At 52.2% G+C, this 15,009-nt stretch overlaps 1 protein-coding gene across 10 annotated transcripts in view; it reads right to left on the reverse strand.

Moving 5' to 3' along the window:
• The window catches only part of MYO9B (myosin IXB), an 88,216-nt gene that overhangs the window by 38,163 nt on the left and 35,044 nt on the right, over nucleotides 1-15,009 (reverse strand). For all 10 annotated transcript variants that reach the window (XM_034998117.1, XM_034998115.1, XM_034998112.1 and 7 more), the window contains one exon: nucleotides 4,528-4,622. In XM_034998117.1, the coding sequence (XP_034854008.1) occupies nucleotides 4,528-4,622 (95 nt within the window). The remainder of the gene's footprint in view (nucleotides 1-4,527; nucleotides 4,623-15,009) is intronic.

Raw genomic sequence — 15,009 nt, forward strand, 5'->3', positions numbered from 1 at the left:
CTGGGATCACGACCTGAGCCGAAGGCAGACGCTTAACGACTGAGCCACCCAGGCGCCCCTAAACCACACATTCTTAAAGTGTGCAACGTGGTGAGTCTTGACTGGGTCCTTTCCTATTTTGTTCCACCAGCTTTACTAGCTGCCACTGACGTAAACTAGAAGCGTGTGAACTGATGAGTTGTGACACATGCAGACACCTGTGTGCCCACCACCATGACCCAGCTTCCTGGGCCCTTGGTCACCCCTCCCTGCCTCCCACCCCCAAGTGGCCACTGATCAGCCCCACTATAGATTAGTTTGCATTGTCTAGAATTTTAAAGAAATATAATCCTTTGACATATATACTGTGTCTGCCTTGTCACTCAGCCCGAGAACTCTGCGATTTAGCCACATCGTAGCGTGTTATCGGAACTCTGTTCCTTCTCGTGGCTGGACACAGCACATCTGTCGGCCCGTTCATCCGATGACTGATGTTTGATGGTCAGGGGTCCACAAGGCTGGATGGCCTCTGGGCCAGGGGCCAGGGACCTCTACAGCCACACTCTCAAAGCTAGCAGTAGTAATGGTGACTATTCCTTGAGCACCTAGTGCCTTCTCAGGAATTAAATGCCCTGAATCCTTCCACCTGGGGGTGGGCACTGTGGCTCCCATCGAAAGATGAGATACTGAAAATTGAAGGGGCCACCTGCTGCCTAGGACCCCACGGGAGGGAAGTGGCCTGGTGGGGACCCGAACCAGGCATTGGCCCTGCTCCCTCCACACCCACTGGGGCTGGAGGGGCTGGGCTTTCATGGGTTCCACAAAGTGTGGGAGCTGGATGGCTTTGCAGGCCACCCTCATTTGAGTGCATCTGGTTTTATAGGAGGGGCAGCTGGTGCCCGAGGGGTGGGAGGCAGACCTGGGGGACAGCACTGGGCCCCTGGTCTGGGGCTTGCTGGATGCCGCCTGCCTCTCTCTCTCTCCAGGACGGCAGTGTCCTTTCTGCAGTCTTGCCTGGGACACATGCACACAAAACAGGCACGGGCGGGTGTCCACGGACTCGGCCGGTGTTCGCTCTGCTTCCAAACTCGTATGTTTTTTTCTATTCCTTCCCCCTGCTAGTAACTATTTTAGTTATTCGTGGCTTGTTCTCCTGGGGAGGGAGGCCCGCATCTGGTTCTAGAATCAGACTCCTGTTAGAATCTCCACCTGTGGCCAATTCCCTGCGTATCAGCGGTGGGGGGAGGGGAGGAAAGAGAGTGACCCCTTACTGGCATCGAGCTGCCATTTGATGACGCCTTTCCCTGATCGTTTTTAAGGCCCCGGCCCCTATCGGGGTTCGTAGGGGGGCCAGGGATCCCCCAACACTAAGCCACTGAACCCACAGGAAGACGAGGCCTTGCAAATTGGGGAACTGAAGGAAGGCTTGGACTGCCCCTGACCCTTGGCCTCCACAGGAAATGGCACTGAGAAGTGTCACCTCCCCAAAAGCAGAACCGGGTCTGGGCCTGCTCTTCCCCAGCTGGCTGTGGCCACTCCCAGGACAGGAAGTGTACCTCCCCCTCGGAGAGTGGGCAGGCCACGGTCATGGGCTGAGGTGGGACTTCCTTTCCTGAGTCTGAGGCCACAGATAGAGGACTTTCAAAAGTTGGTCTATAAGACTCAGCCACCTAGAGCTCTGGCCCAGAGCTTGATGGCCGGCAGAACAGGCTGCACTGGATAGCTGAGGGCCGACCCCTGCTGGCACACTGGGTCACGCGGTGGCCCCCAGAAGATGCGAGTGTGACCTTATTTGGAAAAAGGGTCTTTGGAGATGTAATTAAGGGAAGGCATCTGGAGATATGATCATCCTTCAAGATCAGGGTGGACCCTAAATCCAAGGACAAAGTCCTAAGAAGTAGAAGAGAACACCGAGACACAGAGGAGAAGACCACGTGATGGTGGAAGCAGAGATTGGGGTGATGTGGCCATAAGCCAAGGAAAGCCTGGGGTCACCAGAAGCTGCAAGAGGGCACGAAGAATCCTCTCCTGGAGCCTCCAGGGGGAAGCGCTGTCCTGCCTACGTCTTGATTGCAGGCTTCCAACCTCTAGCACTGTGAGCCAATAAATTCCTGTTGTTCTGAGCCCCCCGGTTTCTGGCACTTTGTTCTGGCAGCCCTAGGACACCAAACAGACCACAGAGAGGAGCAAGCTGGGAGCAAAGACTCCCCCGTCTGGCCCATGGCTGCAGAGCCAGCCCGGGACCCAGGAAAACATGAGGCAGCCTTCTGGCATCTCTGCACCCCTGAGGGAGCCCCCAGAACTATAGATGGGGTATAATTCTGTGTCCTGTGCCTGACAAGATACTCCGGGCATCTCCTGCTGGTCAGAGGCCCCGCCACAGGGACAGGGGGTGGCCGGGCCCATGCAGGTGCCCAGCAGCACTGAGCTGGGGGGACGGCTGGATGGTCTGTGGGGGGCTGAGGGGCCGGAGCAGAACTGCCATTTATTGTGGGTTCTCTCCCCCAGACCACTGCCCATTGCAGCCTGGGCAGTGGGAAAAAGGAAAGAAGACAGAGGCTGAAGGATTTGAGAAAACAACATTCCAATTTGTGTCTTGAATATGATTTGTCATTTGAAATGATCATCAGTCAGGTAAGATGGACAGAGGAACTGACATACTTTAGACTCAATCCCTAGGCCCCGCCAGTCGAGGACTTCTCCATTCCTGAAATGCTGGAGCCTTCTCTAGGACTCTAGCCCTGTTGCTCAGGTCTCTTCCCCATGTCGAACATTTAGGCTGCTCAGAGCATCACCTGGAACTGGTATAAATCCTGCTTCTACCACAGACCCTCCCACCAGAATGTGGAGGCAGGGATGATCCCTTTGAGCAACCGCAGACTATGCCAAGATGCCTTCTTTTTTTTTTTTTTTTAATTCTGAAAGAGTTTTGTTTTGTTTTGTTTTAAAGATTTTATTTAGAGATCGAGAGAGAATAAGTAGGAGGAGTAGCAGACAGAAGGAGAGGGAGAAGGAGGCTCCCCACAGAGCAGGGAGCCCAACGTGGGGCTCGATCCCAGGACCCTGGGATCATGACCTGAGCCAAAGACAGTGGCTTAACCAACTGAGCCACCCAGGTGTCCCAACTCTGAAAGAGTTTCACTGGCTCATAAGACCTTTGTGTAAAAAAAAAAAAAATACCCAATACATTATGCAGTCTTAAACCATAATTACATTTTTTAACCAAACTGTAACTACCCAGAATATATACTTTTTAAAGAGAAAGAAATGCGGGCGCCTGGGTGGCTCAGTTGGTTAAGCGACTGCCTTCGGCTCAGGTCATGATCCTGGAGTCCCAGGATCGAGTCCCGCATCGGGCTCCCTGCTCGGCAGGGAGCCTGCTTCTCCCTCTGACCCTCCCCCCTCTCATGTGCTCTCTCTCATTCTCTCTCTCTCTCAAATAAATAAATAAATAATCTTTAAAAAAAAAAAAAAGAGAGAAAGAAATGCTACAGAACCGAATTCTGAAAATGACATTGACTTAAATACTATGACAAAATAGGTAATTCCTTGTAACATTAATTCACTTCACAAAGCTGCCATTTTCTTAAGCATAACTACTGCACAGAGTAACAAACACAATTTCAATGTTATACGTTTAGTTGAAGTGACTGTGCCTCCACCTAAGGAACTCACATTTCTGGCACAAAATGCTGGTCTGTTTTAACTTTCACCAATCAACTTCACAATCCAGTTACCACCTACCCACTCACACATCTACCTAATCCATTCATCCATCCATGGATCCATCAATCTACGAACTCATCCATCTATGAATTTTCCCATCTAGCAATGAATCTATCCACCTACCCACCCAGTCCATGAATTTATTCATCTATCTACTCACCCACCCACGAATCCATCCATCTACCCACCCACCCATGAATCCATCCATCCATCCATCCATCCATCCATCCACCCACCCACCCACCTACCCACCCACCCACCTACCCACCCACAATTCCATCCATTAATCTATCTATCCTCCCTCCCTCCCATTCACCCATCTGCTTACCTTCAGTACTTCCTTGGACAACCACTTCATTTCTGCTACCCAGCCTTATGTCTTCTCCTGGCTAAAGGGGCACATGTTTGGCAACTGCCACAGTCCACATCAACTCTGCCTATGGCATCCCCAGACCCACTGAATTTGAAACCTCATCAAGACCAAGACATAGGTTGGTATGTCCTTGCCTGTTCTTGGCAAACTCCATCACGCTAGCACCTTCAGGTCGTTGTACTTGCTTCTTGGGCACCTGGGCCCAGGCTCGATGACCTGGGGACAGAGGTCCCGCCCCTCCCACACTTACATTTCCCACTTTGACCCACAACTCAGATCTTCACATCACTGACTTAAATAAAACCCACACTTGCCTCCCTGTACAATTCACACATATCTGCAGAGCCACAATTTCCACACTGAGCTCCCAGGCTGGCTCCTCCTCGCAGGGATGCCCAGGACCCCAGGACCAAGGCTGGTGGCCCACAGCTAGGCGGCTGCCAACTCACCCTCGCACGATGCCACTCTCCAGGTAGTTGACCTGGATGAATTTCCCAAATCGGCTGGAGTTGTTGTTGTGGGCCGTTTTGGCATTTCCGAAAGCCTGTGGGGAAAACAAGAGCAGGTTTTCAGGTCGTGAGGATGAAATTTCTACACGCCGCAGTCTGGAGCCTTGGAAGTCCCCCTGGGCATCATGGACACTCGTTTGCCTAAAGTCAGCCAGTGGCCCTGATGAGCCTGGTAAACACAAGGCGTGTAGCCCAGGTGTGCGCCAACATACTTTATTACCTCTGTGTTTGGGTTGTGTGAGGGGTTCAAGCTTTAAGCCTCAGACATGAAAAATGCTAATCAACGGCTTTCTCTTTCCGTTATAATTGTTCGGAGGGTGAACTCTGGCCCATGGGCTGAAATCCAGTCCACTGCTTATTTTTGTATTGCCTGTGAGCCAAGAGTGGTTTTTACATTTGTAAATCGTTCAAAAAAAAAAAAAAACAAAAAAACCCCCAAAACAAGAATAGTACTTCCTGACACATGAAAATTCTATTCACATTTCAGTGTCCATAAACGAAGTTTTATTGGCACGCAGCCAAGCCTGTGCATTTATGGATCGCCCATGGCTGCTTTCTCACTCTAGCAGCAGAATAACCATGATAGAGACCGTTCTGGCCTGCAAAGCTGAACATATTCACTGTCTGGCCCTTTCCAGAAGAAGTTTGCTGGGCCCTAAGCTGATGAGGGCTCTGGGCCCCAGGGGAAGAGGAGGCTGATTGAGAGGGAGCAGATGTGGAGATAGGTCCTGGCCTGGAGGGGTCCTGCGATTCTGTGAGAGGACAAGCCGGTTCACAACACAGTTTTTTTTTTTTTTAAAGATTTTATTTATTTATTTGACAGAGAGAGACAGCAAGAGAGGGAACAAAGCAGGGGGAGTGGGAGAGGGAGAAGCAGGCTCCCTGCCGAGCAGGGAGCCCCATCTGGAGCTTGATCCCAGGACCCTGGGATCATGACCTGAGCCTAAGGCAGACGCCTAACGACTGAGCCACCCAGGCGCCCCTCACAACAAATTTTTTGATTGGGGGTGAAACTGGCATAAAATACAATTAACCATTTAAAAATAAACGGTTCAGTGGCATTTAGTACATTCACAATGTTGTGTAACCATCACCTCCGTTTAGTTCCAGAACATTTCCATCACCCCAAAAAGAGACCCCCATCCCCATCAGCTGTCACTCCCCATCCCCCCTCCTGCCTCCCCCAGCCCCTGGCAGCCACCAGTCTGCTTTCTGTCACTATGGATTTGCCTGTGTGTGATATTTTGCCTAAGTGGGAGCATACAGTATGTGGCCTTTTGTCTTGCTTCCTTCACTTAGCAGGATGTTTTTGGGGTTCATTCTCATGGCGGCATGAATCGGGGCTTTATTTCCAATATATAGAGGAAAGGATGCACAGTGCATGGAGTCTGTGACTCACTGGGGTCCCCCCTGGGCCTCCTGTGTGTCCACAACCCAGATTAAGACAAAGAACACACCCCGCTCAGGGCCTTGGGGTGCCCCTTCTCCATGAAGTACCCAACACCCCGGAGGGGTGAACAGACAGGGAGAGGGTATGATAAAGCCTTGGGGGAATGCAGGGCAGGGAAGGTGCTGGGGGCGGTTTCCCTGTTTCGGGGAGCAAGTTGCTGGCAGAGGTGGGAGCGGTGGGGCGGGCAGGGGAGGGGAGAAGGGCAGAACCGATCACGGGGCCTGGTGCTCAGCTGTCCAAGTCCTTGTGGCTCCAGGGGCCAAAGAAGGAGTGACATGGGGGGGGGGGTGATGCCCCACTCACAGAAAGGGAAGCTTGGTGCCCACGAGAAGGGCCAACAATGTTCCAGTTTGAGAAGGCTGAGCTGTGTGGGAGGCTGCATAGGCATGAGGACAACGGAGAGGAAGTGGCAAGGCCACTGTCAAGGTTTGCAGGGTGGGGACTGAGCGTGGATGTCCGAGGGTCCGGTGGGGCAGAGGGAGGAGGGCAGGGTGAGGAGAGATGGCCAGGCCTGCAGGGAACTCAGGATCCAGGCTTTTCTTAAAGGCTTCATTCTGCAGGGAAATGAATGCAGGTGGATCACTGATCAGAGCTTCTGGTGTGGCAATCTGAAGGCAGAAGCCCCACAAAAAAGCGTCTGCTGGGAGGCAGCCCAGGACGCTTCCTTTGAGAATGGCTCCGTTCCGCAGAGCTCAGTACCAGGATAGTGGTACGTGGCTGGCGTGTGTGTATGTGTATGTGTGTGTGTGTGTGTGTGTGTGTGTGTGAGAGAGAGAGAGAGAGAGAGAGACAGGGCAAGAACTTCCTGCCCCACTGTCCCAGGATAGCGGCACCTGGCTGGCGTGTGTGTGTGTGTGTGTGTGTGTGTGTCACAGGGCAAGAACTTCCTGCCCCACTGTCCCAGGGGCGCCAGACCCCAGGAATGGGCCCTGCTGAAGGAACTGAGGCAACGGCCAAGTCACCCAGCAAGAGTGTAACAACGAAGGAGGAGCCCCAGAGAGGCAACCTGGCCGGGAGGTGCACCGGGGGCGGGGGGATCTGCTCAGGGCAGGGTGGTGGCCAGGCACTTTCAGTGGGGAGTGGGTGCCACGTGGCCTTATGGAGGCAGAACCCAGTGTGAGGAGGTGCGTTCCCGAGTCAAGACAGCGGCCGCAGAGCCCCCTTCTCTTCTTCACAAATGCTTCCTTAGGACCTGTTGTCCATTGCCAGGTTTTGAAAGTCTGGAGAGTTGGATTAAATACAGGGGCTCTTCAGCCAATGGGAACGACCACGTCCTGCGATATGTGACCAAGCTGCTGGCCAGTGGCTGGGTGACAATGCTGGGAGCCAGGCCTGGGTCTGCCTGGTCGCCCAAGTGCCTACGAAGCCGGCGCAGGGTTCCCAGCCTCGGCCCTGCTGATCCGTGGGGCTGTCCTGTGCACTGTGGGGTCCCGAGCCTCCACCTGGCAGAGGCCGACAGCATCTGCGACAATCAGAAATGTTCCCAGAGCTGGCTGAATTGCTGAGTAGCGCTGCTATATACAGACGGAGGTTAAAGGGGTCTGCAGGGTTGGGTGGTCAAGGGCTCTTTGGGCCCTTCATCCTGTCGTGAGGACCCCCATGGGCACTATAAGGCCCGAGGAATCCTGTGAGGAAGAAAACTGTCTTTCTAGGTTTAATCTCTGGTTTCCCTCAAGTTCAGCCTTGGAACTGTGTTTTTTGTCTGGAGTAAAGCCCGGGGACTCTTGCCGTTCTGCTCCAGGAATCAGCAGGCAGCAGGTCCGTTTCCTCCTTTCATTGCAGGCTCACGAGACCCCACGGGGTGCCATCTGAGCTGAGGACAGGCCCGGGCCCTCCCCCTGCTCCGAACTAAAATAAACTCCGTGAGCAAGCCTGCCTGCCTAACTACGAGCAGATGGCGTGGCGATGCCCGAGCCTGTGTGGGCTCCTTCCCCGGGGAACGGGCCTCTCTCTGTGCTGGGGCCCCTGCAGCATCCAGGTCCAGGGCCCACTGCAGAGGCACCCCGGCAACGTGCACGCGCGTCCCAAAGACCCACGGCAGTCCCCCTTTTGAACTCGGGGCAAGACTCCATGGGATTTCTAAGGAACAGTCAGGGCTGGTGTCTTGGGGACCACAAGAGGGAAAGTCTTCGGGATGCGAGGGCCCACCAGCTCTGTGCAGCCCAGGCCTGGGGGCGGGGGGGCGGGCAGTGACCTCACACGTCTGGTATGCGGTCTCAGCACACTGCGACTTTTCAAAGCCAGTCTAAAAATATCCGGTTGCTGCTATTATATGTCCAAGGAGGAGGAAATGCTAGCCTGGCGCTCACAGCCAAGGGAGTTATTATGTAGCTGCTCCAGGGGCTGGACGGGTGCGCGCATGGCCTCCGAGTGCATGGGAGTACAAGGGAGGATGGTGTGCTGGGTGATCATGTGGGGCCCGGAGTGGCCGGGAGGGAGGAAGCGGGATCCAGGCGCCTGCAGTGATGCGATGTGATCTGGCACTGGGGCCTCGGAGGCCAACATGTTAATGCTGTCTTCCCACCAGGCCAGGAAAGCCAGAGTGCTGGCAAAATGCTATGGGAGAAAGGCCTCTACTTTCCAGGAAACACTTCTTTCCCTTATCTAACACAAAGTACAGATTTCTAATATAAGTTATACACTATGACCAAAGAAAAAAAAACATTAACAGGGCACTGGGTGGCTCAGTCATTAGGCGTCTGCCTTCGGCTCAGGTCATGGTCCCAGGGTCCTGGGATTGAGCCCCACATAGGGCTCCCTGCTCAGCAGGAGTCTGCTTCTCCCTCTCCCACTCCCCCTGCTTGTGTCTCTCTCTATTAAATAAATAAATAAATAAATAAATAAATAAATCTTAAAAAAACAAAAACAAAACCAAAAAAACCCCAGAATCATGATAGAAGGAAAAAACCCGTAAAGTAGTTCAAAATCCTCCAGGCACAGTTTCTAGGTAAAAGTAACAAAGAAGCAACACATCTGCCCCTTCCTCTGACGGGGCAGATGATCGTGGGCCCATGGAGGGCACTGTGTACCCCTCCCAGGCCACCCTCGACCCTGCTGAGGATGACAAGAGCTGGGGGGACCCCTGACTTTCTTCCAACTGTCCTTGTCCTTTGAGGTTCTTTTGGGAAATTCAAAGGGTTTCTTAATTTGGAGAAATTGAGGTTGAGCATCTTACTTAGCCAGAAATTTTAGAAGGTGCATTTTCTATCTAAACAGGATGCCTCCTGTGCTCTAGGCTGAAATGTGTGGTTAACATTTTAGGAAGAATGGTGGTAACATCACAGAATGACCTGTGGTGAGTCCAGTCCCACATCAGGTGAGATGGGGCTTCTCTTTCTTTCTTTCTTTCTTTTTTTTTTTTTTTTAAGATTTTATTTATTTATTCATGAGAGACAGAGAGAGAGAGGCAGAGGGAGAAGCAGGCTCCCAAGGAGCAGAGAGCCCGATGCGGGACTCGATCCCAGGACCCTGGGATCATGACCTGAGCCGAAGGCAGTCGCTTAACCAACTGAGCCACCCAGGCGCCCGGGGCTTCTCTTTCTTTTGCTTCTACTCCTCTGAGAGACAGGTGTGCCCCATTTCAGATGAGGAAACTGAGGCACAGAGAGGCCTGCTAACTTCCCTGAAGTCTGAGGGCAGGCAGGCAGTTGACATGACCCTGGGTTTGAACCCAGTGTCCTCACTCCCAGCACACGCTCCATGCATTGGCCCCTCAGTCCCCACAGCCTGGGACCTTTTCAGGTGCCTGCCTGCCCTGGCTGAGGCGGCTCACCCTGGGCCTGGCGACCAGGCAGATGGACGCCCGAGCCCTTTCTGAGCTTACACCTGGCCTCTTGTGCATCCCACACAAAAACCAAACAAACTTTGATGGACTGCATTAGGCAAACTGTTTTGCTTTCGGATTTCAAAACGTGAAAGCCCCATGGGATGAACTCACGAAGGCAAATGCATTTGCCTTATCTCCCATGTTGACAGGTGAGCCTCAAGCTGGGATTCCCCTGTGGAGAAGTCCCCCAGCCTCACCACCCAGGGTGGCTGTCCTTCCAGCCAGGTTGAGGTGGCCTAACCCAAGATAACTCCATTGTGCCCAGGTTTACCCGTGGCCATCCTTTCTCAGAGGGAAGTTCTAGGTCATTCTAACGGTTCTCTCTTGGTTATGGGGTCGGCCTTCTCTGTTTTCCTGACCTTCTAGTCACAGGGACCTCACTTCCCAAGTGTTTGTGAGGCTTCGGCGCATGTGGTCTCATTCACTCATTCATTCGTCCATCCATCCTTCCACTTGACAACAGTTTACTGATTGGCTGCTGTGTGTCTGGCACTGGCGCAAATTCAGCGAGCCCCCTGCCTGTCCACCCTGGCCACGGATCGAGTGTCACCACCTCGAGGAGCCACCACCTTTTGTGGTCTTGATGCAGCCCCTCCCTGGGCAATGCCACCTCGGGGTGAAGCCTCGGTCCCTGCTTCAGACCACGCGCCACGCGGGACTTCCGGATCTCGTGTCCAAGCCCAGACCGGGCATGGAGACAGAGGAGTGACTGGGGTTGTGGGGACAGGCCTCCTTTGGTGAAAGAACATTAGCAGGTATTAGGCAACAATGACGCCTAAGGATGGGGCCAAACGAGAGTGTCTCCCCCTTGCTGGGCTCCTGTTCCAGTCATGGGTGGGGGTGGGAGAACACGACACTGGGAGCGACTGGAGGTTGGTGGTGGCAGGGTGGGACAGACTTGTTTTTCTCCACGGTATTCTCCATGTTTTGGGGATACTCTGCTATATGAAACAGAACTCGGCCTGCACCCACTGACAGGTTGCGCCCACTTGGGGACACAGATGACGGTCAGACAGGGCAGGAGGCACTCCGGGAGGTGTCTCATGGGCCTGATGGGAGCACAGAAGCTCCACAGACAGTGTCTCTGCCCAGGTGGTCCATGAACCAAGGAGCCTGGAGGGTCTGCTCTGCCCTGTGTGCTGAGCAAACAGCCCCAGGGTGTCCACTCCAACCTGGGGCTTTCCTGGGTGGAAATGCTGGGAAAATAACCCTGCGTGGGGTGGAGGGCTACTTCTGGCAAGGAGCCCAGGCAAATGGCTCTGTCTGCAGGGGATGCCAGTGGGTCCCGGTAGCCTAGGGGAGGGTCACCAGAGGCGAATTGGTTCAATGCTCTTGGGTTTCAGATGCCCCTCCTGTCAAATGAGGGAGAGAACCTCTGACTCCCCACGTTGTTTAAAGATGAAATGAGACTATGGGAACCAGGGGCTGCAACTTTGTCCTGTGAAGGGCCACATAATACATATCTGAGGTTTTGTCAATATGACCCGAATCTGCCATTGTAGCCTGAAGCAGGGACAGATGGTCTGTACGAGAATGGAACTTGGTTGTGTGGAGGGCACCTCCCTGACGTCTGGCAAGGTGGGGCAGTCTTGGGCTCTGATCTCTACCAAGGTTGGCAAATTATGGCCAGCTACCTGTTTCTGTATGGTCCACGAGCTAAGGATAGTTTTCACACTTTTTAATACTTGAAAAAAAAAATCAAAAGAGTATTTCACAACACATGAATAGGATATGCAATTCAACTTTCACGAATTCACTTCGAGAATAAAGCTCCACTTGGCGTATAGCTACGTCTGCTTACGTGTGGTCTGTGCCTGCTCTCAGACTACAGCAGCAGAGCTGAAAATACAGACCTGGGGTCCTTTACAGGACAAGACACTGTTCTAGGGGCTCTCTGCTCCACGGGCAGAAGACTCTGACACTTGGACACGGGGTGAGTGAACAGGAAAGGGTGTGAGCATCGGCGGGACTGACTGGTCTCCCAGGGCACAGCAGGGACCCAGAGAAGCAGGACCTCAAGGCACGGAGGGCAGGGCCGGATGGGCCAGCAAGGTCACAGGAGGTGGGGAAGTGAGAAGTACAGCTAAAGTGCTTTCCAGAGAGCTGTCATACAGGGAGCGGGGGCCGGTTCTAGGGAGGGAAGATGCTGGGTGAGGACAAGGATGACGATGGGAAGGGGGTGGTGGTGAGAGGAGGTGGCTGTGGGGTGGGAGAGAGGACCCTCCTCCTCCCCACCACCACTGCCAGCCTGCCCAGGTGGCACTATAGGCTCCGTGGGCCTGCGGGTATGGGCAGGAAGTGGAGGGGTCACATCCAACCCCATGGCTCCTGATTCTTAAATGTTCGGAAATGGAGGTTTTCCAGGGCCCTGCTGACACCTGGCCTCTGCCTGGATTGTTTCCTTCCTGTTGCCCATGGGCCTTGGGGGCACCCCGTGGGTTCTCACAGCCAGCTGCTGGACAGATGGGTGAATGGACATCAGGCATCTGCAGAGAGCCAAGTGACGATGGGATGGGACACTCAGCCTATCTCCGTGCCCCCAGTTTGTAATGGGCTCTGTCACTCTTATCTGCACTGGCCCCAACAATCAGCCACAGACTCGGACAGAAACATTGAAAACCAGCAAGGGCTCCTGGAACCAGAAGAGGCTCTTTGAAATGGATAGATTTCTCCCAAGGGCCAAAGTTTCAAGCAAACCATGCTGGGGGGCGGGATTGCGGAATCTTTAAAAAAAAAAAGGAAGAGGAAGATAAAAAAGAAACCAAGTATGAAACAAGTTCTTGTATCTGGTATTTCACTAAATTTTTGTTTAGGTTATAATGAAACCATGTGCCTGATCACAGAGAGTAAAGAACAGATCAAGCTTTGATGGGGGAGGGCCTTGCTTGGTTCTTATGGCACCAAAAACATTTGAGGAATTCAAATGATCCCCGAGGGCTCATCTTATCCATTTCAACAGCCAAATCATTCTCTTTGGGGTTTACTTGGTTCTTTTTCTCAGGTTTTTGAGCTGGGAAATTAATTCACTTACTTTCATTTGTTCGTATTTAAGACTATAAAGTGCTTATGGCTACGAATTGCCCTCTTGGTACTGCTTTACATAGTCCTGTGGATTCTGATAACATATAGTTTTGGTCATGGATTTTTAGAAAACCTGTAATTTTGGTTTACAGATGCCCCTTCATCCAAGAGTTGTTTAACAGAGACTTACGGTTTCTTTCTGAAAAAATTTCCATGTGCAAGGGTCTTTAAAAAATTAATTTCTAGTTTCATTGCATTGTTAAGAGTGCTGCTTGTAATAGTTCTACTTTTGGAAGTTCTAGATGCTTTCTCCGTGGCCTGATATAGGAATGAGTCTTGTGAATGCTCCATGAATAATTTAGATTTATTCTCTTATCAAAGTGAAAGGTTTACGATACGTCCATAGATCTGCCTAAACGCACGGTTTGGGCATATTACATCCCTGCCGATTTGCTGTCCACACAACCAGTCTCATGCTGTTTCTCCCAGGATCTTCTAGAATTTCCACTTTGTAAAGGCAACAGCTGTGTTGTTTGGTGCATAGATATTGCCAACTATTATACCTTAAGTGTAAACTGAGGTTTTTGGTATTATGATGAATCTTCTTTGTCACATGTAACATCCAGAGCTCTGAACTCTGCCTTCTCTGTGTCCATGGAACTACAGCTCTTTTCGCTCCTGTTTCTATCTGCCTGCTACATCTGGGCCTGTCTTTTCATTTTTAGCTCCCTCCTTGGTTTAGGTGTGCCTTGTTCATACAGCACAAGGTCGGGACTCAGCTTTGTGAGCCAAGCTGAAAATCCTCTCCTTTCAATAGGCGGATTGCACCCGTTTACATTTAGCAGCACGACAGACTCATTCCCTTCTGAAGCCCCGGCTGCCATCATTAGCTCTCTTCCCCACCTGCTGCTTGTGGGTGTGGCTGAGTGACCGGAGTCAGAGCAATTGTCCAGGTCACTTGATGACTTTCTGAAATCCTGCACCTTTTGCAGGACTTTTCAACCTCACTTTGCAACTGATTAGTGTGGCGTTGGTGAGGCGGGATGCACCTGGGAGAGAGCATGCTCCGGGGCTGCTGAGCTGAGAGGAGAGTTTGAGTAGGGGACCCACTCTGTAAGTGGGCAGTTCATTATGAAAGGTTTCATCTTGGGAGGATGACTGCCTCCCTACCCAATTCCCAAACGGCACGGACTCTGGTGCCAATGATGAGAACAGCAGGGCTTTTGGTACTTTCTATGCAGCAAAACCAAGCATTTGCATGCATGAGGAAATGTGAGCTCCCAGGGGTGAGCTGGAGGGTCTCCAGGGCATCTCTCCACTCTTCTGCAGGCACTACACACTCTCTCCACATCCCTGGGGAAGGACTTGCCTTTGAACCCGCCCCCCATACCTGGGGTGGACAAACCTGTCATGTTGGGGCTCCCTGCTTACAGTAGTGGGGAATCTGTCAGAACTGCCAAGATTTCAGTGGCTGCTTTCCCCAGAGCAAGTCACCACTACTGTGCCACTCTGGTGGGTTGGGGAGAAGGAGAGAAAAGGTGGAGATCCCAACTATGAGCTGTGGAGGCTTGTTAAAGATACGGAGTCTGGGGCCCCATCCCAGACCTGCAGAATTTCTAGAAAGGCCAAGGAATCTAAATTCTTAAATCAGAGCCCGAGGGGGTTCTTCTGATTCAAGGAAGGACGCGAACTATGGCTTTAGGGTTTGTTTTGAGAAGGAAGTATCTCTAGTGGAGGTGTGAGAGGTCCAAGTTCCAGTTTGCCAGGGTCTTCCCTGTCTAAGATTTACTTTGAACAACTCACCAAGGTGGTGGGAGCTTATCTAAGCCCCAGGTCTACAGACTATGCCCCACAGGCTAAATCTGGCTGTCTTTTTATGAAAAATATAAACTTTTAAGACTTACAAAAAGTTATAAGAATATTTCAGCAAATTCCTGTGTACCTCACATTCAGTTTCCCCTATTTTTTAAAGATTTTGTTTATTTATTCCTGGGGGGAGGGACGAGCAGAGGGAGAGGGACAAGCCGACTCTGCGGGTAAGCACGGAGCCCGACATGGGGCTCGATCTCAGGACCCTGAGATCATGACCTGAGCCGAAACCAAGAGTCAGACACTTAACTGAATG

Source organism: Mirounga leonina, unplaced genomic scaffold (genome assembly GCF_011800145.1).
Source record: "Mirounga leonina isolate KUSES-001 unplaced genomic scaffold, KU_Mleo_1.0 Mir_94, whole genome shotgun sequence".
NCBI lineage: Eukaryota > Metazoa > Chordata > Mammalia > Carnivora > Phocidae > Mirounga > Mirounga leonina.